Below are 20,579 nucleotides of genomic sequence, written 5' to 3'. Positions count from 1 at the left end.
CTCTAATCCCTTTACTTGCAATCTTTGAGCTTAGGCTTCTTTTTAAAATAGCATCCCAGACTGAATTTTTAAAGGGGGCGGTTTAATACATTGATTGTAATTAATGATGTATTTGGGCTCATTCATTTGTCCCACCTTTTCTCCTTTCCTCTCTCTGCCTTTCTTTTGGGTTATTTTTTTTCATTCCTTTTTTTTTTTTTTTTTTTTTAACTACTGCTTTGGAAGAGGTACACTGTTTGTATTCTGTCAGGGCCGCCCTAGAACTGTCCGCCGGCCTGTAGAGCGGAGTCTAGAGTCTAGGCTGAGTCTTTTCTCTCTTCCCGAGTGAGCTGAGCTGGTAGAGGGCTGTTAACCCCAAACTTGCCTCACCTCAGCAAGAGTGTATAAGTACTACTATTGTCATGTACTCCAGGAGCCCTAGTCTTACTTCTACCCCACGGAACATTCTCATTCCATAAGGTCAATACCTACTTTAGACTTTCACTTTCTTCCTCTTCATTCCTACTTTTATCTCAGATTCTCCATCTGGGATTATGTCTCATTCCAATCTGAAGACATCCTATAGAACTTTTTTTTTTTTTTAAAGGAGAACGCTTATTTATTTCATTTTTTAAAAACAGCTTTATTGAGATACAACATGCATCTCATACACTTTGCCCGAAGTGTACAATTCCACGGCTTTTAGCATACTCATAGATTTGTGCGACCCCCAACCGCAACCCACTGTAGAATATCTCATTACCCCAAACAGACTTTCTTTTCATGTGAGTCTGCTGGTGACAAAATCTCTGGGTTTGCTTGTCTAAAAATACCTTGTAAGGTATCTTCTCTGGGTATAGAATTTTACGTTGACAATTGCCTCCCGTCTAGTTAACGTTGATACCAGACGTATTGTCCCAGTTAACACTGGCTGTGGCCGAGACATCTGCTGTCTTGCTCCTAAAAGGTAATGTATCTTTTCTAATTTTAACACCTTTTCTTGCTCTTTTTGTTCTGCCAACTCGTTGCACTTAATTTTCTAGGTATGCAGTCGTTTTAAAATACTTCCACAAACTCTTAGACCTGCCTTCCAGAGGCAGAACCTAATTCTCCTTTGAGTTGTGGCCTGGATGTAGTGACTTGCTTCTAACAATATAATGTGGCAGAATATCACCTCCAAGCCCAGGTCATAAGAGGCCCTATAGCTTCCCCTTGTTTTCTGTCTTGGATCGCTCATTCTGGGGAAAGCCAGCTGCAATGCCACTCGGGTGCACGCGCGTGCACACACACACACACACACATGCACTCACTCACACAAGCCTTATGGAGAGGGCCACGTGGCAAGGACTGTGTGAGCCCCATGTTTCCACGAGCCTTCCCAGGGGTTGACGGCATCCTGGAAGCACATCCTCCAGCCCCGGCCAAGCCTTCGGATGACTGCAGCCCTGGGGGACATCTTGACGGCAATCTCAGAGAGACCCCAAACTAGAACTAAGCCACTCCTGCATCCCTGACCCACAGAAACGGTCCAATATTAGACGTCTGTTTTAAGCCACTGAGTTTTGTATGGAATATGAATACAGTAATAGACGATTAATCCAAAATATGAAAAAGTTTTAAGTGAACTTGCTTATCGAGCTGTAATAAACACACAAAAAGTGCATAAATCAGATGTGCGTGGGTCAATGAACCGTCAAAAAGTGAAAATACCTAATCAATCACCATCCATAAGAGACGGAACATCTGAGTGCTGATTTCTTTTTGTTGCCTTGCTTGAGATTTGCTCACCTCCTTGAATCTGTGGATTGATTTTGAAGAGTTGTTCCCAGACATTAAAAAAAAAAAAAAAAAGTATTACATCCACCTCATTTTTGCCTTTTTCCCTCCCGGAACTCCAATCACGTTATGTCGGCTCTCCCCACTCTATCCCCCATATCTCTTAGCTTCTTGTGTCTTAGGTTATCAATGTGTTTCTCTTGCTGGGCTGCATTCTGGAGAACGTCTTTGGGCCTGGCTTCCCGTTCACCAACGGTTTCTTTAGCTCTAATTCACAGACACAGGGATTCCAACTGCTATGGTAGTTTTTATTTCCAGAACATCATTTTGGTTTTTTGGCCAACTGATTCCTATTTTCAAGCCTGTCTTTTAGTTCTTATATCATTTTCCAACATTTAAATCACGTGCCTGGTAATCCTAATGTATGAATCCTTTGCAAGTCTACCGTGTCCCTGCCGACGTCCTTTGGTCTCGGTGCCTTGCTGCCTCGTAGATCTGGTGACCCTTCCTGGAAGCTGCTCATGTTTCTTGGAACTTTATCAATGGGGATTCACTGAGGACTGTGATGAATCGAGGTTCATTCCGGTAGGATCTGCATTTCTACCAAGCAGCGGAGTCCACCACTTCCTGGGACCACTTATACTCTTGGCTTGAGGTTTCTCATGTGCAAACCCATGTGGGGGCCAGCTCAGTTCTCAAGGGAGACCTTTCTTCACTCCAGTCACTGGCAAGGTTCAGTTTTCCTCTGGAATGCCAAGGGAGCGGACCTATTATTAGTTCACAGAGGGCCCTGCCCTTTGGGGCCCCAGCCTTCTGGAGGGCTCTCGTACCAGGCCCCTCATCATGCACAGGTACTGGGTTATCTTAGCCCCAGGCAATGAGGACCCCCAAAACCAATGCTCAGTCTCACCTGGTTTGTCAAATACCTTCAAGTCGGAGGTCGGGCTTCAGCATTCTGCTGCTTCTCCTACCTTCTTGCTTGAGTGTTGCTTACTTTCTTGCTGGTCAGTGAGGCATTTAAAAAGTATTTGTTGTAACTATTTATTTATCTAGTATTTTTAGCTATTTGCAAAGGGAGGGGATCAGTTCAGGCCACCGTGGTACCATGATGCCAGAGACAGAAGTGGTCAGCCATTCCTTCTTTCTCCAGTTTTCTTTTCCTGATCTCCTGTCCACTCAAGGACACCTGGCAGTGCGTCAACTTCTCAACCTACCCTCTCTCTCTGCCACCTCTTGGAGCTTCGGCTTTAACTTCCAGCTTATCCATCCCTTCTTTGACTGTTATTATTTAGCTCCTCCAGAGAGGTGCTTATGGGGTGTGTGTGTGTGTGTGTGTGTGTGTGTGTGTGCGTGTGTGTTGCTTAATCAACACTCTTTGTTCCCAAGATTACTAACCAAATTGTCCTCATACCTAATCCCCGTTCCTGAGTTATGGGGCTCAGTGCCTCTTATACTTCTCTGTCGACAAAACAAATGCTCATTTTAAAGCCTGTCAGGATGTCACTGTTTCAGTTTCCTTGGGTATCAATTCTTCCACCTGGTGGGATGGTAGCCCTTCTTCAAGGCACTGATCTCCTCACGTATGTTGTAACTTTTGTTCGCGTGCCCATGGTGCGTGACGGTGTTGGTTTTGCTCTCTCCCTGCACGGCGGTTTTCTGAAGGCACACAGAGCTGTAAACGCAGAAGCAAACCTTGCCCCCGCTCTCGGGGCTCCCGTGCTGTGGGGCTGGCCGCATCCTAGTCCCAGCACTGGTGCGCAGCGGGAACCTCGCCGGGAGTCTGAGCCCTACACTGCCACGGACGAGCACCCGGCTTCCTACGGCAGTCCCGGGGCAGGGGGCGCCTTTCCATCCTTTACTCCCAGGAAGGGAAGGCCAGTCCCAGATGCCACGATGCAGGGGGAGTCTGGTTCCAGCCCTGCCACCTGCGGGCAGGTATCACCCCTGCTCACATGGGAACCAGAGTCCTGGTCCTGCCCACTGCTCAGCCAGCCACCTACCACTTTGGCCCTCAGTCATACCTGCTCCCTTCCTGCACAAGTTACCTTCTCAGGGTAGTTGTGTACCTTCAGCTGAAAGCATCTGCTTTATTGCATGAGTGTGCTGGTGTCGCACGCACTGGCTCCACCTCTATGGCCCGAGTCCTCGGCACCGTCCACCAGCGTCAGGCCAACTCAGCACAGAGGGAAGGACGCACGGGGCTGACACAGGCTGGGGGTGGGAGACTCAAGGGGCAACCCTGAAGGAAACTCAAGCGTGTTATCGCTTTGGAGATGAAATGCTAGTTGGCCACAGGGACCTGGAGTCAGAGTTGTGGCCAGTCAGTCACGCTGGAGTCAGCTCCACAGAGGCTCATGGTCCTAACGCCAGGACCTTGGGGACCCAGGGCCCAAGACCACACCCCACACCCAGGCTGTAATACCCTAGTCTATAGGAGCCAGCCTTCCCGAGGCAGGGGCCCTGTCCCAGGGAAGCCACGGTCTAGCTGTGACTGTGACGCAGGGACAGGCTGCTGGGGGCTGTGCGGTGAGACGCAACAGCGCCAGGAGCCTCGGATCTGGCACCGCCTGGGATGGAGGCTTGCCCAGCCTCTCCCTTCTCTCTCTTGCACTGTGAGGGGATCCACAGAGGACCAGGGTGGGAGCCTCTGCAGGCTGACCACAGACTCCAGCAAGGTCCAGGCCTGAGGGAGGCCTTAGAGAAGCCTCCCAGACTCGGTCTCTGTCACCCACAGGTTTTGACAGGACTGCCCTACTGCACCAGGATCTGGACTCAAAAGGTCAGGCCTGGGCCTTCCGCACCCCTCCAGGCTCGACACGCCTGGCCCACCACAGGGCTTGCTCGTGTGAGGCTTCACCTCCATAGCCGCCCTGCCTTGGGGCCCAAACACACAGCGCCCCAGGGACCCAGAACATATTTAATAGGTTTCTGCCACACACGTGGGTCTGCTTGCTTCTATTTCTAGAGACAGAAGAAAGTTCCAAATACATACATATATACAGACACAGCAAGCCCCTGGGGTTGCTGTTGGTTCTGCCCCTCGCAGTGTGGTGGGGACCACTTAGGAGACAAGGAGCTGACCTCACCCCATGGCGAGGGTTTCCGACTGACGGGGCAGTGCGGCTCTGAAGACAAACAGGAGGTGACAGCAAGCCCAGCCCCCACCCTCGCCCAAGGCTACCCGCCCACAGGACAGGCCTGACAGGGAGGGGATACGGCGTGCCTCAGTCGGAGTCGCAGGCCTCTTGCTCGGTGGTAGCGTCCACTGCAGACGCCAGGCTGTCCTCCTGGCCTTTCAGCCTCTCACCTGGATGGACGGCAGACAGAAGGAGTGGGGAGGGGCCCTGTGCCTGGGCCACCACCCAAAGGGCAGGGACCCCACCTTGCTAGGCCCTGTACTTACGGATCAGCTCGGCGATGGCCCTCTGGGTCCGCTTTTCTAGCTTCTCCAGCTTCTTGGCTACGTCTCTCTTGAGGTCCCTGTAGCGGGCAGGTGTGAGGAGGCCAGAAGCTGAAGGCTGGCTTGGTGTGGCCTCGGGACCCTCCCCTCCCAAAGCCCCCCTGGCATTACACTCAGCTGCCTGAGGAGCCCACCCTGGGGAGGAGGCCAGGATGTTCCTCTCTCCCTTTCTGCGCCCTCCCAAATCCAGCATCAGCCACTGTGCCCCGTCCCACAGACCCACCAAATGTGGGACTGAGTCAAGGTGTGCAAGGGTGGATGGTTTCTCAGGGCTGCTCTCTTCCTCCAGCCATGTGCTCGCCCTCGCCACCCGGGGCTTCCAGAAGCGTGCACACAGCCTGCTCCCCCTGCTCAGGGATTTCTAGGACACATGCCCCATGCTTTTGTTTCCACAAATGAGAACAACTTCAGCGGTGGTGTGCTTGCCACAGGACCGCCCCTCTGGCCCGAGGTCAAGTAGAACACAAGCCCCAGGCCACACAGCCCTCTCTCCGCCTCTGTGCCAGCCTGGTCACGGGGGCACCGAGGAAGGGTAAGCAGCCCCACTTCACAGAAGAGGGAACTGAGGCCAAAGCAGAATAGGCCAGTTGGTGGCAGAACTGAGACAGAAATCGATGTCTGCCCTTCCCGTCACCATGCCTCCACCCTGTGGCTCCCTGAGGGCCAAGGCGGGCCTTGCTCACACGCAGCTGTCTGAGGTGGGCTGGATCTCGCCCTTGCAGAAGGGACTTCTGGGGGGGGACGGCTGCTCCTTGCTCTCCCTGAGCCCCTCCCCGCCCTCCAGGTGTCAGCCCCCACCGGCTTCCCTCTCACTCTCCCTCTATGTCCTGTCAGGAGGTACTGTGGACAGTAATTATCTCGTGTAGCTGTGTGTCCACACTGTCCGTCTCCCTGCTGTGAGGGCGGGAGAGGCCCAGCCTGAGGGCCGGGCCCAGCACCACGAGTGGCCAGTCAGTCCACGCTAGTCCTATGTGGCAGCGCTCACCAGTCAGGTTTCCGGGGCGCGAGGTTGGCCAGGTCCTGGGGAGGAAGGAGACGCCTGTCAGGACTGGAGGGGCCCAGTTCCAAGGCACAGAGGCAGAAAGCAGGAGAAAGGGAGGGAGGGAGGAAGGGGTATGGGGAAAGATGGGTGGAAAGGGAATACAGAAGTGGAGAGACAGAAGAAGTGGGAGGGAGGACAGCATGGGGATGGGGGAGAGAGACGGCCCCCAGTGGGCCCCGGGGCACTCGGGCGCTCACCACTTCCTCGATGATGGGCTCGGGCTTGGCGGCCTCCAGCTGCTCCTTCACCTTCTCTTCCACTAGAGGGTGCAAGACAACAACACAGGCCTGTGGGGAAGGGCCACCACTCTCCCTGAGGCGCACCCTGCAGCCCGGGGAAGGGGAAGAGCGCAGCCCATCCCCACGGAGACCCTGGGCTTTCTTGGCCTGTCTCGGGGGGGCTCCCAAACTCCAGAGGTGAACACCGTGCAAAGGCTGCCCTGGAGGAAGGGCTCGCGTTTCCCGGGATGAAACAATCCTGGGGCGAAGGGGGCCCCGCAGGAGGCAGAACGCTGGGGTAGACAGAGCCCAGACCTCCAGCCAGACGCTTGGCTCGTACTCTCAGCCTGTCCGCACCCTGAGAAATGACAGCACCGCCTGGGCACTAACCACGGTACGCTCTTGTGAAGAACCACGAGGGACCGGCTTTTTCCCATCATCTACAGGGCCTCCTGGGCTCTAAGAGTGTCCTCTGGGTCCTGGACTGGCCAGGACCCAGGTGGCTTTTCTTCCCATCCCACTCAGATATGTGCTGCCAAGACCAGGGGGACAGTCACCTGGGGAGGCCTGCCCTCAAGCACCTCCCTCCTACGCCCCACGGCTGACCAGGCACTGGGCCTCTGGGTGGTGAGACCAGGAGGGCCTTGCCCCTGTGAGGACAGGGACAGGAGCGCAAACAACTCTGGGCTGCAGGGGCTTCCTCTGACCCCCATCACTGTTGTCACACGTTGCTCAGGGCCCCCCAGCCCCACCTCACCTCCCTCTAGCCACAGGTGCTGCCACTGCAGCATGGGACCACTCCCACCCCTCTCCCCTGTCCAGCCTTACTGTCCCCACCACCGGGCAGCCCACACCATGAAGCAAATCACTTGGAAAGCATGTGAATCTCGGGGCAAAGAACTTGGGGAAGCAGACTGGGGTGCGGCTGAAGAGGCAACACTTCACTATTTTCAAGATAAATGATTCATTTACAATTTGTAGAACTCAAAATTGATAACAAAAACAAAGGCTAAAAACAGGGCCAGGGCTCTCTGGGGTAAGAAGTGCTCTGGGTCGGGGCACCTGGGGCTCAGTCGTTAAGCGTCTGCTTTCGGCTCAGGTCATGCATGATCCCAGGGTCCTGGAATCGAGCCCTGCATCAGGCTCCCTGCTAAGTCGGAGGCCTGCTTCTCCCTCTCCCACTCCCCCTGCTTGTGTTCCCTCTCTTGCTGCCTCTCTCTCTGTCAAATAAATAAATAAAATCTTAAAAAAAAAAAAAAAAAAAAAAAGAAAGAAGTGCTCTGTATCTCCAGTGAGGAGCGTCTCCAGAAGCTCCCAGGGGCTAAGCCGCTCCCCACACCACGAGATGCACAGCCCCGGGGCCCTCGCCAGGCCACATGCCTCTCCCATCCTCTGTGCCCGGCCGGCGTCTGCCTGCCCACGGCTCTCTGAGCGCCTGAATAGTCCGCTCCTCAGGGTCTCACTCAGACCCCCAAGTGCCCACAGGACCCTCCCCGCCCTTCCCCTGCCCCTGCTGTCCCGGGGCCCCAGCGCCCCAGCGCCACTCCCACTCCTCAGCCCAGAGAGGTCCTCCCAAGGGATGTGGCCTCTTCCCTCGAAGGTCCTTGGAAGGCCTTTGGGTGCCCTGACCGCCCCTCTGCTGTCACTCAACACGGGTTACTGCTGCACGGCTTTGAGATGGTGCCGGAGGGTCCCAGAGGCCCAACTTCCAGCCCTGGCGCTGCCGGTTCTTCCCCAAGACAGCGCGACACCCGCCGAGGTGGGGGCATCGGGCGGTGCCTGGGAGCACAGATGGAGCGCTGTGGCCCACCTACCCGCGACGGGCTTGGCCTGCGGCACCCTCCTCCTCTTCAGGTCCTCGTCCTCGGGGACATAGTTCCGCAGCCTGAGTTCCCTAGGAGAGCAGATAAGCAGAGATGGAGCTGAGAGAGCGGCCGCCTCGTTCACCTCATGCACTGGCGGGTCACAGCGTGAGGAAGCCACACAAGCTGGGGTGCGGCTCCTCGACTTCCCTCCCGTCTCTCTGGAGACAGCCTGGTGAAGAGGGAAAGCGCAGGAACAGAAGACTCATTGGGACAGGACCCCTCTGCGAGCCTTAGCCCGTCACCTGCCAGGTGGCAGCGGGGCGGGCCGTTCTGCCAAGGCCCCGGCTGAGCTGTCAGCTCCCGCCCAGAACTGGGGCCAGGGAGGCCTGGGGAGCATGCACTGGCCGTCTCTCCCAGAAGAGCTCCACTTGACAGTTAGGGGACCTGAGGGTCCAAGGGACTGCACCACTGTCATAAGGCCCCACAGCAGGGTTTGCAGCGGCTGACCTGGAGTCAGGGCCAGAGCTCCTGGGCTGAGTTTCTCCTGAAGGAGAAAACCCGTGGTCACCCATTGGTTCTCCAAGCCTGGCCTCCTTCTCAGCCTTTGTGGCCAGGAGCGGCTGGAGCAGACCTCAACTCTTGGTGGCAAGGGTGTGCATGTGCTAGGAGCAGCCGGCAAAGGTGAAGGACAGGCCCACCGCCCCAGCCAGAAGAGTCCCGCCCCGCGGCTGCAAGAGCTCTTTAAAATGCTACCATGCCGATCCCAAGAGCTCTGTGAAGGGGGACCAGGATCACACAGGGGGCCTGGGCAGTCTCCTCGGGCAGGGCTGGCCACAACAAGCATTTGCTGGGGTCTCCCTTGCTCAGCAGCTCTTCAACCCCAACCCCCACACACCCAGAAGCTTGCCCGCAGGAGGAGGGGCCCTGGATAACCCCACAAAGTGGCAGAGACAGTTCCTGGGGGCTGCTGCTTTATAAAGGCCAGAGACACAGGGACAGACCATTTCGGCCTTGGGAAAGCAGAAGCCAGGGGAGCCTGGGATGTGGGTCCTCCTTCTTCACTACCTCTTGTGAACCCCTCAAGCTGTGCTGGCCCCTCAGAAGTCCCGGGCCTCCAGGATAGGGCACATTTTCCCAGCAGGAGGGCTGCCACAGTCCGTCACCTACAGAACCCTGTCTGTGCCAGGCAAAAACGCTGCTCAAGTGCCCAGCCGCTGGGCGGCCAGCTTTTCTAGAGCTGAGGCAGCAGGTGTCTGGGGCCACGCACCTAGCAAGTGTTAGTGGTCTGAATCTGGGAGCTCTCTGATGCCAATCGTCCCCTAATTCACCAGCTCCACCAGCCCCCTTCTCTGCCAGGGCCACGAGGCCTGGGGGCAGTGCCGGCAAGGCCTGTGTGCGGGAAGCCTGCTGCCCGCTCCCACAGGCCGCTTCCTCTAAGTAGCAGGGACACCCACTCTGTCCTCTACCCTCTGATGCCTCCCTCAGGCCTGCCCGTAAATGCCACTGAGGCACTGGGAGAGAAAGCAGCGCATGATTTGGTCCGCTGACTTTCGTTCACAACAGGGTGGGGAGAAAAGCGGAAGAGAAACTGGGTGTGGGCAGAAAACTGCAGGGATTAGTGAGAAAAAAAACCCTATCACTCTCAGAAACCAGCTCCAGGGTTTTGCGAGAAATCTGCAGGAGGGGAGGCCGCTGGGAACAGTACCCAGGGCTGGCCACAACAGCAACGAGTGCCCACGCCCCCGGTCCCCTTGCTGCCCAGGCTTCAGAAGACGCTGGAACGGGGAGGACATGGCAGGGGGACAGGGAGAGGCCAGTGCAACAGGAAAGAGCAGCACTGGCCGGGGGTACACAACGCCCCCATCCCCTGCAGCAGCCCTGCTGCCCACTGTCCCCTGCTCCCCCTGGAGCTGAGCACGGGTCCAGCAGTCACGAACACGTGGGTCCCGGTCCCATTCAGGGCCTCAGTTCCCACATCTGTAAACAAGGAGGGTCTGTCCAGCTGTGTCAAGCTAGGTCCAAGCCCTCCCTGTGAGATCTAATGAAGAGACTGCCTCTCACTAATGCCCAATTAACTGGGTCTCCCCCACGCTTACGACCGACACAGGACACGACTCTCCGGGGCAGGTCACGGGGGCACTGGGTTCTGCTCGGGGGCCTGGTCTTTCCAACGTGGGACTAAGGTTGAACCCCCTGCTTTTGCAAACAACTTTTAAAAAAACCCTGACAACAGATGCATTTTAAAAAATCTCTTTGTTAGCCTTGGAGAAGTACCAAGGCAACCAGGGCTGGAAAGGCTGAGATCATGGAGGGAGGGGCACTGCGACAGGTGAGCCTAGCCCTGGGCGCCTCTTCTCCCTTAAAGCATCGACTTACATGAAGAGGCTGAAAAGCGGAGACCCCAAGCAAGCTTTCTGCCAACCCACGGGGCTGAAGAGACAGAAGTCTGCATCAGTCCGAGGAAGGAAGCCTCTTCCTCAGTCCTGAGAGGGTGGGTGAAGGCACCCATAGCTTAACCGCTTGCCAGACGCTGGAATACATTTTCTCCGGAAGGAAACAAATGATTAAGAACCCCAAATAATCCCTAGGACTTTTCATACACAATATCCAGGATTCTACCAAAGCCATGAGAAAAAAAAATAAAGACAGAAACACACTCAAAGGAGATCCAGACATTAAGATGATTAGAAATAAAATACAGGGGCGCCTGGGTGGCTCAGCCGTTAAGCGTCTGCCTTCAGCTCAGGGCGTGATCCCGGCGTTCTGGGATCGAGCCCCACATCGGGCTCCTCCGCTAGGAGCCTGCTTCTTCCTCTCCCACTCCCCCTGCTTGTGTTCCCTCGCTCGCTGGCTGTCTCTCTCTCTGTCCAATAAATAAATAAAATCTTAAAAAAAGAAATAAAATATAAGACAAATGAAATTAAGGAAAGTTCAGGAAGGCGTGTCGCACGATGGAGAACTGCAGTAGAGAAACTGAGAAGTGTAAAAATTAACCAAATGGGAATTCTACAACTGAAAATATAACCAGAGTGAAAAGAGCTCAATAAATGGGTTCAACAGCAGTTTCGAACAACTAAAGGGAGGATTAGTGAACCACAAGATAAGTCAGAACATATCCAGACCAAAGCACAGAGGAAAAAATGTTGGGAAATACGAGAAAGAACAAGAGACACCCGTGGGACATGGTGGAAAGAGCGAACATAACATGTACTAAGAGTCCCAGGGGCAATATTTAAAGAGATAATAACTGAAAATTTCACAAAATAAGTAGAAAACATCAAGCCAAGGCACACACAGATTAAAGAAACGCTAGGAGCTCCAAAGAAGAGCGCACTTAGGCGAGTCACTATCAAACTACTCAACAGCGAAGACGGAAGCTCTCGAATTAGATAAAGACACGTGACCCTCAAAGGAAAACCTAAAACGGACAGCTGACTTACTTGACAGAGACAATGGAAACCCTAAGACAACAGGGTGATAAAGGGGCAACGCCAAAACTAATTAGAACGCCACACCGGAATGATAAATCGACGTAAAACAGCCTTCAAAGAGGGCCGCCTGAGTGGCTCAGCTGACTCTTGATTTCAGCTGAAGTCATGAGCTCAGGGTCATGGGATCGAGCCCCATGTCGGGCTCTGCACTCAGTGGGAAGTCTACTTGGGGTTCTCTCTCTCCCTCTGCCCACCTCCCATCCCTGGCGCTCGCATGCTCTCTCTCAAATAAATAAATAAATTTTCAAAGAAAAAAATAGCCTTCAAAGAAAAACTTGGCCAGAAAAAGAAAAGTTGGCAAAATTGGTCGACAGGGAATCTTAAGAAATGCTAAGGGGAGTGCATTTGACTGAAGGAGAATGATCTCAGGTGGGAGCACTGAATTGCAGAAGGAATGAAATGCATCAGACAGAGTGACTATGCAGGGAAATCTAAAAGAACGCTGACTACAAAATACTCATCATGACTTCTGGGACTTGAAATGCAGCATCAGGGGCACCTGGCTGCACGAGAAATGGTATGGTATTCCTTTTTCTTTCTTTCTTTCTTTTTTAAAGTAGGCTCCATGTCCAACCTGGGGCTTGAACTCATGACCCTGAGATCGAGAGTCCGATGCTCTACCATGAGCCAGCCAGGCGCAAATGCGCTGGGCCACCCCCAGTCCCCTCCACGTGGGCAGCCTCTTCTCAGCTAAGCCTGCTATCTCTCCCACGGAGCAGGAGCAGACACAGAGGCCACCTGGGTACCCCCACTTTTTCACCCTCTGATCCAGGGTCCCTGGTGTCCCCTAAACAAGACTCAGCCTCTTCACACAGTCCTGACCTCATTCTTCACTGGTCCCCAGAGCCTGCTTTCCAATCAAATGTCCCCTGGGGGTCACTGCCGGCCTGGTCTGCTACACATTTTCCTGCCCCTTGGGCTTCCAGAGCTCGCTCAGCAAGATGGCACTGTGGGCCGCCCAAAGGTCACCATCCACCCCAAGACACAGCTGACTACTCCTCTCCTGTGCCTCCCCTTGGCCCTACAGGGCCCTCTCCCCTCTCTGCAGTGGCCCTCACACCCCATGCACGTGGCCCCTTTGTGGCTGTCCCGCACCCTGCCTCACGAGCTCCTGGAGAGCCAGCCACAGCACTCCGCTGCCAACTCACACTTGTTGGCACAGAGGAACTCAGAGAGGGCACGTGGTGGGCAGCCTGGGGCTCTCTGGGCCTTTCAATCCTTGGGAAGACAATCCCGAAAGCAAAGAATCTGTGCCCAGGGGATTCACAGAGGGCAGGAATGTGGCTGGGCCAGGCCAGCCAACTCCTAAGGGCCTTCTGTTGTCTTTGTAGCAAAGCAGCAGAGGGAGGCCCACGTTCACATCCTACTGAGTCTCCTGAAACTGGGGCGATGTCTTTTTCCATCTCCTCTCCTCCACTCCCTCCCCAGGTAGCTGAGGAGACCTAGCAAGTGCCTGAGCGGGTTTGGTGACCGCTGCCAGGTCTCCCTCAAGGCCAGCTGCGGGGACCCAGGGTGTGGGCTGGCCAGGGAGATCCTGGGGAAATCACCTTCCACACGTGCCCCTCAGGGGAAGGAGGAGGAGAAAGCTGGTATTCTCTGTAAAATAGGAAACTCTCCCCAAGAGTAGAGTTCTAGAATGTCCAAGTGAAAGGAAGTTTCCGGATGATCTGGTCCAACCCCTTCACGGCAAACGGGCTTCAGAGAAAGCCTGCTACTCATGGAGGGTTCCTAGCCCTGGCCTCATCCGTGCTCCCAGCCTCACCCTCAGGGACACAAGCCCCTCCTCTCACCCCTTAGCGCTCAGCCCCTGCCCTGGGCCCCTGGAGAGAGGCCAGCATGGGGCAGTCCCACCCGGCCTGTTCCCTAAGAACCGGGCCCATCCCACCTGGCTACCTCGGTCCCTTCTGTCAACACAGGCTCCTCCAGGACCACAGAGAGGGGGTCTTGAAGCTCTCCTCCCAGTAACTGAGCACAGGGCAGGCCAAGCCCAGGACAGGCCTGGGAGGTCCTGGAGGCCAGCCCTGGCTGAAGACAGCAGCTCTGAGCATAGACAGCTTTCAGTTTGCACATCCGGAGCCACGGGGCCTTTCCAGGGACACGCACACATCCCCAACAACCTTCTGTGTGCTTTGGGCTCTGCACATGCACACTCACCCCCGTGTTTCCAAAGTAAACAAGGCCTTGTTTGTGGCTGCCAGAGGCCAGACCCCAGAGGCCTGTGAAAACAAGGTGACAGGCAATTGTCGCAAATAGTGCTCACAAGTGCTCTGGAGGCTGGTGGTCACTTCCTTTAAGACAGATTCTCTAATCCGTTCAAACCCCATGACCCGACAAGCCTGGTCTGGGGAAATTATACCATAGAAATAGTACCAAAACAGGGTCAAACAAAATGTTCCACACAGAAATGCTTCTGGGCTCTCTTCTGGCGGAGTCCCCCAGAGAGGGCTGCGAGCACCCCTCCAGAAGATGAACACCTGTCCAGACGATGGCCACGAGGCGAGCAGGGGGATGGTCCAGCTCAGGACAGTGTCATCAGGACGCCTGGAAATTTCACTAGAAGTAAAGTACAAGATCGGTATGGAACACCAGCACTGCAAACAGGAGGGCTACGGTGATTGTTTGCTCCGCAGCTGCTCAACAGTTTAAGTCGGGGTACCTGACAGTTGGCTTAATAGCGAAGGAAACTTTGAAAGAGCCCCGTGGCTTCCCCACTCACGGGCAGAAGACTGTACTCCGGCTGTCCTCCCAAAGGGCAACGCTGGCCACACTACGGGGACAGTTACAGATATAGGGCAAAGCTCCCTCCCCTCCTATCCGGCCTGCTCCGCCTCCACCCTGCCAACCCACCCCAGGCCTCCTGTCCTACTGACAGAGAAAATGTGGCACAGGAATGGACCACGTGCTGGACAGGGCCATACCCCACGGACAAAACCTGCCAAGCGACCCCTGGCCGACGCCTCCTCCAAGGGCTTTGGGGAGAGGGGTGGGAGCGCAGGCCAAGATGAATGCGCTAATGCTTCCTTCTCAACAGGAACACCCTCCCTACGCTGCCTCTCGCGACTGCCCTTCAACGTGAGGTGGTGACTGACATCTCCCAGATGGGGAAGATCGTCCACAGAGACGTACGGATGTGCCCAAGAGCCCCAGAGTGAGGCAAAAGTCAGAGCCAGAATCCCAACCCAGGTCTCTGGCCTTGAGGCAGACCCAACTCCCCTCGCCAAGCCCCCCAGGAACCTGGAGTCATAGTGAAGAGGACAGGCCACCTGACAGCACGCCCCCGAGTCCTGCCCAGGGCTGCAGGTAGATCAGCCGGTGCTCTGGGCCCTCGGTGTTCCTTGAGGGGGAAAAAGTCATGCCGGGCATTCCCTCATCCTCCCACTCTAGGAGTCTGGCCTACAGCGCCATTCTTGAAACTCCTCCTCCCCCACCCAGGTCCCATTCTCCCAGCTTCCCAGCCTCCAGGCCCTTCCTCAGCCCCTGATCTCACAGGGGGGCACAGGTGTTAGAGGAAGAAGGGGCTTTAGAAATCTAGGATAGAAAGGCAGTCATGCCTTGCCTTAAAAACAGGGAGCCCAGAAGTACCAGAGTTGGCTGGGGGTGAGACCCATGTGGAAGTCCCACCCACATTCGCCCCACTGTGTCCAGCCCCAAGGCCTGCCAAGAGCACCAGGTGCCCAAACCCTGATGGCTCAGAACAGCCAGCAGCGGGTCTAGGCCACGCCCAGGACCCATCTCCAGTTAAGTCAGCCCCCTGCCCAGCTTGAGCTGCTGTCACATCTGGCTCGTGTGGTCTGCACCCACTGCCACCTAAGACTCCGCAGGGCCCAGCCCACATTCCCTAGACTTCCAGGCTGGGCTCTGCACCCAGCCCACCTGAAAACGCACAGCTGATGGGCACCTGAAGTACTAGAAACAGCTGATGTACCGAAAATCAAGGACTGAAAAAGAAACAATGAGTAATACCCCCAAAGAAATATTAAGCAGCCATGAGAACTTTGTATTAGTGTATTTATCAAAAGATGACCGGGACACAGTGTGTGAAAAAGGCCATGAGCAGCAGAGTATGCTCAGACACGTTAGGCTGTATTTTCTAAATTTTCCATAACCGAAAAGAATCTGTGATTTAAGTACTTTGGTAAGTATCAATTCAAATTTTAAGAGAGAAAGGTGGGCAGCCAAGCTGAATCCCAAAGGGCACACGAGATCTGAACTGGCCCCACTGACTGTCTGGGGCCAGATGGGGGTGGGGGGACAGGAGCCTGCACAGCCAAAGGCCCGGGCGCCTCTGCACCTGGGTGCGGAGCTAAGGGTGAAGGTGGCGGAAGAGACCCAGGCAGGGCCTGCCTCGGGAGCTCGCAGGCAGAGGGACTGCGGAGGAGCCCCGGGGCTGGTCTCCTTCCTCTCGGTTGGGAGATCTTGGACAAGTCGCCTCACCTGCAGGAAGCGCAGCTTCCTCACCTCGGGGTTGGACCACACCTACTCCCGGAACAGGGAGGGGGATTTCATGGGAAGGGCACTGCCCATCAGGACCTACAAGATCCGGACTTCCTTCCAGGCAGAAAGGACCAGCCATCCTCTCTGCTTTCCCCTGCACAGAAGGGAAGCACCTGGCTTGCTCACACAGTGGACACTGCCTCCTTAAACCAGTCCTCTCCTGCTTCACTCTCCCACGTTTCAGGGCCTCTTCCTGAGCAACGGGGTCAGGAAAAACAGGGTGGCCGCAGGTCGTCTCAGCACGAGCCCCCGGAGCCACAGCTGATCCCACGGCAACGGACGGGAGAGCCCTGGGCTTGGAGCGCAGGGAGGTGACTCAGGCGGAGCGGGCGAGAGCCGCCCTGTGGTCACCGCGGGAGCGGGATCAGCTGACGTCATGGATATGTGAGCACATGCTGGTACACAGACACCGTCCTGGGGACCCAACTCGCAGACCAGAGAAGGCCTGGCATTTGCCAGCCTGCAGGGTTTGGGCACCGGGCGGGGCCCGGGCGGGGCCTCAGCTGGGGTGGGACCTCTCTCCACACACAGTTGGAGAACTGGTTCTCCATCCTGAAGAATGAGGGCTAGTGGCCCAGTTTCTTCGGCAGCAGTCTGTGATGCCCACTCCAGAGTGGGCCACTGTCCCTGCATGGTGACTGCTCCAGCTGGGTGCACACCCTGATCCAGAGCCAGAGGGAGGTGGTGGTTGTGGGGGCTGAGGGTTTGAGGCTCGCTTGTTCAAGCACTTAACAAGACACGCTCCCCTGCCCCATGTCCGCTAGGGTGTGCAGCACCTCCCCTCTGCTCCCACCTGCCAGGGTGGCCGTGACTGTCAGCCACAAACCCTGCCCCAGACACCCTTCCGTGGTGTCTCTATCAGCTGACTTGCCATCAGGAGGAAGTGACTGAGGGCTTAAAAAAAACACAAAAGCAGCTGGCAGAAATCCCCCTCTCTGTGGGCCAGCTTTCCAGGGCTGCCGGGTCATATCTTACTGAGGCTGGAAGCAAGGGGCTGTGTTAGGGGTCACGGATGCCCCCTCAGAGGTAGCCAGAGGGAGGGGTGGCTGGGAGAGGGCGGACCCAGCCCAGATGACAAGCAGGGCCCTTCTGGGAAGGCAAACACGTCTTTCCTTCCCACAGGGCCTAGCTTGGGCTGGTCCACCTTCAAGGGACTGACTCCCCACCCCAGTGGGGATCTGGTTGTATGGGGACAGGGCAGGATTCATCCTGGAGAAGGTCCTACACATTTTAAGAAGGAGTCTGGATCTACTGATTCCACGCAATTCCAATCAAAATCCCAGCAAGCATTTTTAGAGATCTTAACAAGCCGATTCTAAAGTTCATAAGGAGAAGCAAAAAGGAACTGGAACGGCCAAGATTCTGAGATGTGTCCTCAAGTAAATGGGCGGGAGCACGGGCAGAGAGGAAGATGGGTGATTCTCCAGCATGGCTGGGGAGGGGCGAGGTCGCAGGGTGTCTGCCCCCAATCCTGCCGGGTTTTCCTGTTTCCTCCACCACCAGCCCTGGCCCCACATTGCATCTGCAAAACGATACCACTCAACGGCTTTGCTGAGAAGGATCTGTACCGAGGAGAGAAGGTCCTAGAAAGGTTCCTAACGAGTCATTTCTTGGCCACACGTGCTTACTTTTTGCTCGTCCACCCACCGTGTTGTGTCCCCAACGACTGCCCCACTTGTAAAGTGAGCACAGCCTATGTGAGAGTTCTGCCCTCTCCACATGTGCCTGGGGTCCTTCCGCTCTCCCAGGAGGGCCTAAAAGTGTCTTCTTTCTGCCCGGAGCCCAGCACTAGCCAGATAAAAAGCAATGGTATTTGCTGTGCTCATCAGGGAAGCAAGTGCTATTTTTCTCTCCATCTTTCAGTTGCAGATACTCGGGTGAGGCTCACTGAGGCAACGTGACTTGCCTGGGCCCAGAAGGCTAAAAACCGGCAGGCCTGGCCTCAAACCCGGAGCTGCTTCCAAGTCCCAAGCTCTCTCCATCTGCCTGGTTTCTACAGTTTTGGGGTCCACTGCCTGGTTTCTACGATTTTGGGGCCCAACCCATCCCACTGAGAACCGTCTCAACTTTTCTTATTTTGCTCAGTCCTGTCTCTGTAAACAAAAGTGCACGATGAACTTTTGGGAAGTTCATCCGGGAAGTTCATCACCAACCGGAGACACGGGCTGCCTCCACAAGCCTGTGCAGCGCCTACGGGCCACCACATTCAATCTCCCTCCCTCCTCCAGTGACCCATACGAAGCCCAGGCTGGGGTTTCCAAGCCACAGGTCAGAGGGTGTCTGTCCATGCCTCCCCAACAAGAGGTCACCCCACTCATCTTTCACCCTGCTGGTTCACACTTCTGGGCCTTCTCTGCCCAAATCCTACCCACTAAGATTCCAGACCCAACTCAATAGGAATGCTCTCCATAAGGCCTTGCCCTGCTGCCCCTGGCTGAAGGCAGCCCAGAGTGGGCCCTGCATCCCTCTCAGGACACTTCAGAAGGGCTGGTGCCCACGGGGGTGCCCACCTGGCACCTGGGCTCGGTATGGGTTGGCCTGGACCGAAGCAGACTGTTCTTACCTCCCAGGAGCCATGGAAGCGAAGATGCTCACTGGTAACTGGCCTCAGAGGTCATCCCTGCCCGCCCCCCACCTCAGTGGAGCTGGAGGGCTGCCCCTTTCTCCCCACTGGCAAAGGGGGCCATGGCAGGCGCTGTGGTCTAGGGGCTCCATGGAGTCTGCTCCCAAGCCGTAAGCATCATGCTGGGAGCCCCTTTCCAGACTTGGGTACAGATGAGGAGAAAGGTTCCCTCTTGCCTAGGACAGACACAGATTCTGCTGCCTCGGGCTCTTCCTGGAAAGCCCATGGCCAAGCCCTAGACCCTGCAGTCTGGGGTTAAACCCACAGGGGTCTGGCCACTTGGTACAGGGACTGAGGCTCTGGCCCTGCCTTCTCGAATAACCCAGGCAGCCCGTTTGCTCTAAGCCTATTCAAGTCACGAGAGTCCCCTTTTCCTGCGGGGGCTACAAATTCAGGCACAACCCCACGCCTAGCTGAGGCAGGGCTTCCTGACAACCAAGGCAGTGACTGAGCAGCAGAGGGACCGCCACAGAGGCCAAGCTCCTGAGTCTGGGGCCACACCTGTCCCCCACACACCCTGCCTTGAAGGAGGCGGGGTGAGAAAAGTGGAAGAACAGGATGAGCTGAAGCAGAACTCAATTCAGTGTCCCACATTTGGTCCCTGGGCTGGTCCGAGCAGGCCTCCCGCCTCCCACCTCCCCCACCCCCACCCCCACCCCCACATGTCCCACGGGCTCAGCAGGGGATTTCAGAGGGGGTCTCGGGCTTCACCACAAATGACTCGTTAAGGCCTAGAAGGTGAACGGGGGCTCTTTTAGCCAGAGCTCCCGCGTAGGAACCTGGGGCCCTGCACCCCTCGCTTTCTTTTTCACACTGTTTTCGTGATGAAATCTCGCAGGGACACAGAAACATTCAGAGAATAACACAACACTTGTGCTCACTTCCTCCAGAGGCAACAAAAGCAACACTCTGCCGTTTTTGAGACAGGTTTGTTCCTCCCCAACCCCCCTTTTCTGTTAAAGAAATCCTATATTGCTGCCAGTGAAAGCCTTTCCCTAATCCTGCTTCCTGCCGGCTTCCCAGCAGCTAATCTGAGGGCGGGAGCGGGCGCACGTCCCCGAGCACGGTCCCATTTCTGGAGCTTCCACTTCATGGACTTCTTCCCACACGCCTGCTTTTCTGTCCAGTCTGTCTCCCTCTAGAGAGCGTCCGTCCCGCGAGGGCAAGGACAGTGTTTTGTCCACTGCCGCCTCCCAGGCCACATCAGACAACCGAGTCAGGACTTGTGAAGCGAGTAACACGTCCATCATCGTGTGGGCCTCTGAATTTGATATAAACGTTCCTCCCCTGTCTGTTCTCAATTCTGAAGCCTGCGCTTTCCTCCATCGAACCACGTTTAGAGTCAAACACACAGCTCAACAATCAAGTGTTCTCCTGTATGACCCGCCCACCTGCTCACCAATGACCCTTCTCTTTCTCATCAAGGAAGAGGGGGATGAGAGCAGGGCCCTCCCAGCAAAGCGAAGGCAGCCCAGAAATCAGGACCCAAGGCTCTAGCCAGCGACCGACTGAGAACCTAAGTAAGAACAAACCAGAAGAAAACCAAAGGTTCCCTCAGCAGGTCCCACAGAACAGGGGAAACTGTGCAGGTATGCAGCCCCAAACCACGCAAGTCGGGTCACTTGGCAAAAGAGCAAGGCGCTGGCCTTCATCTCTGCCACCAGTGAGGGCCCCCTGAGGTGCTGGTGGAG

At 55.8% G+C, this 20,579-nt stretch overlaps 1 protein-coding gene across 1 annotated transcript in view; it reads right to left on the bottom strand.

Annotated features, from left to right (window-relative positions):
• Positions 1 to 4,658: 4,658 nt before the first annotated feature.
• Positions 4,659 to 20,579, bottom strand: part of CCDC12 (coiled-coil domain containing 12) — a 51,049-nt gene continuing 35,128 nt past the window's right edge. The window contains exons 3-7 of the mRNA XM_008703860.2: positions 8,290 to 8,369; positions 6,455 to 6,516; positions 6,201 to 6,235; positions 5,159 to 5,235; positions 4,659 to 5,062 (exon numbers count right to left, since the gene is read on the bottom strand). Coding sequence (XP_008702082.1) covers positions 4,980 to 5,062; positions 5,159 to 5,235; positions 6,201 to 6,235; positions 6,455 to 6,516; positions 8,290 to 8,369 — 337 coding nt within the window. The 3' untranslated portion in view covers positions 4,659 to 4,979. The remainder of the gene's footprint in view (positions 5,063 to 5,158; positions 5,236 to 6,200; positions 6,236 to 6,454; positions 6,517 to 8,289; positions 8,370 to 20,579) is intronic.

This window comes from Ursus maritimus, unplaced genomic scaffold, assembly GCF_017311325.1.
Source record: "Ursus maritimus isolate PB19 unplaced genomic scaffold, ASM1731132v1 scaffold_14, whole genome shotgun sequence".
Lineage (NCBI taxonomy): Eukaryota > Metazoa > Chordata > Mammalia > Carnivora > Ursidae > Ursus > Ursus maritimus.
Note: the sequence above shows the minus strand (reverse complement) of the source record. Positions and strands in the feature narration are given on the sequence as shown.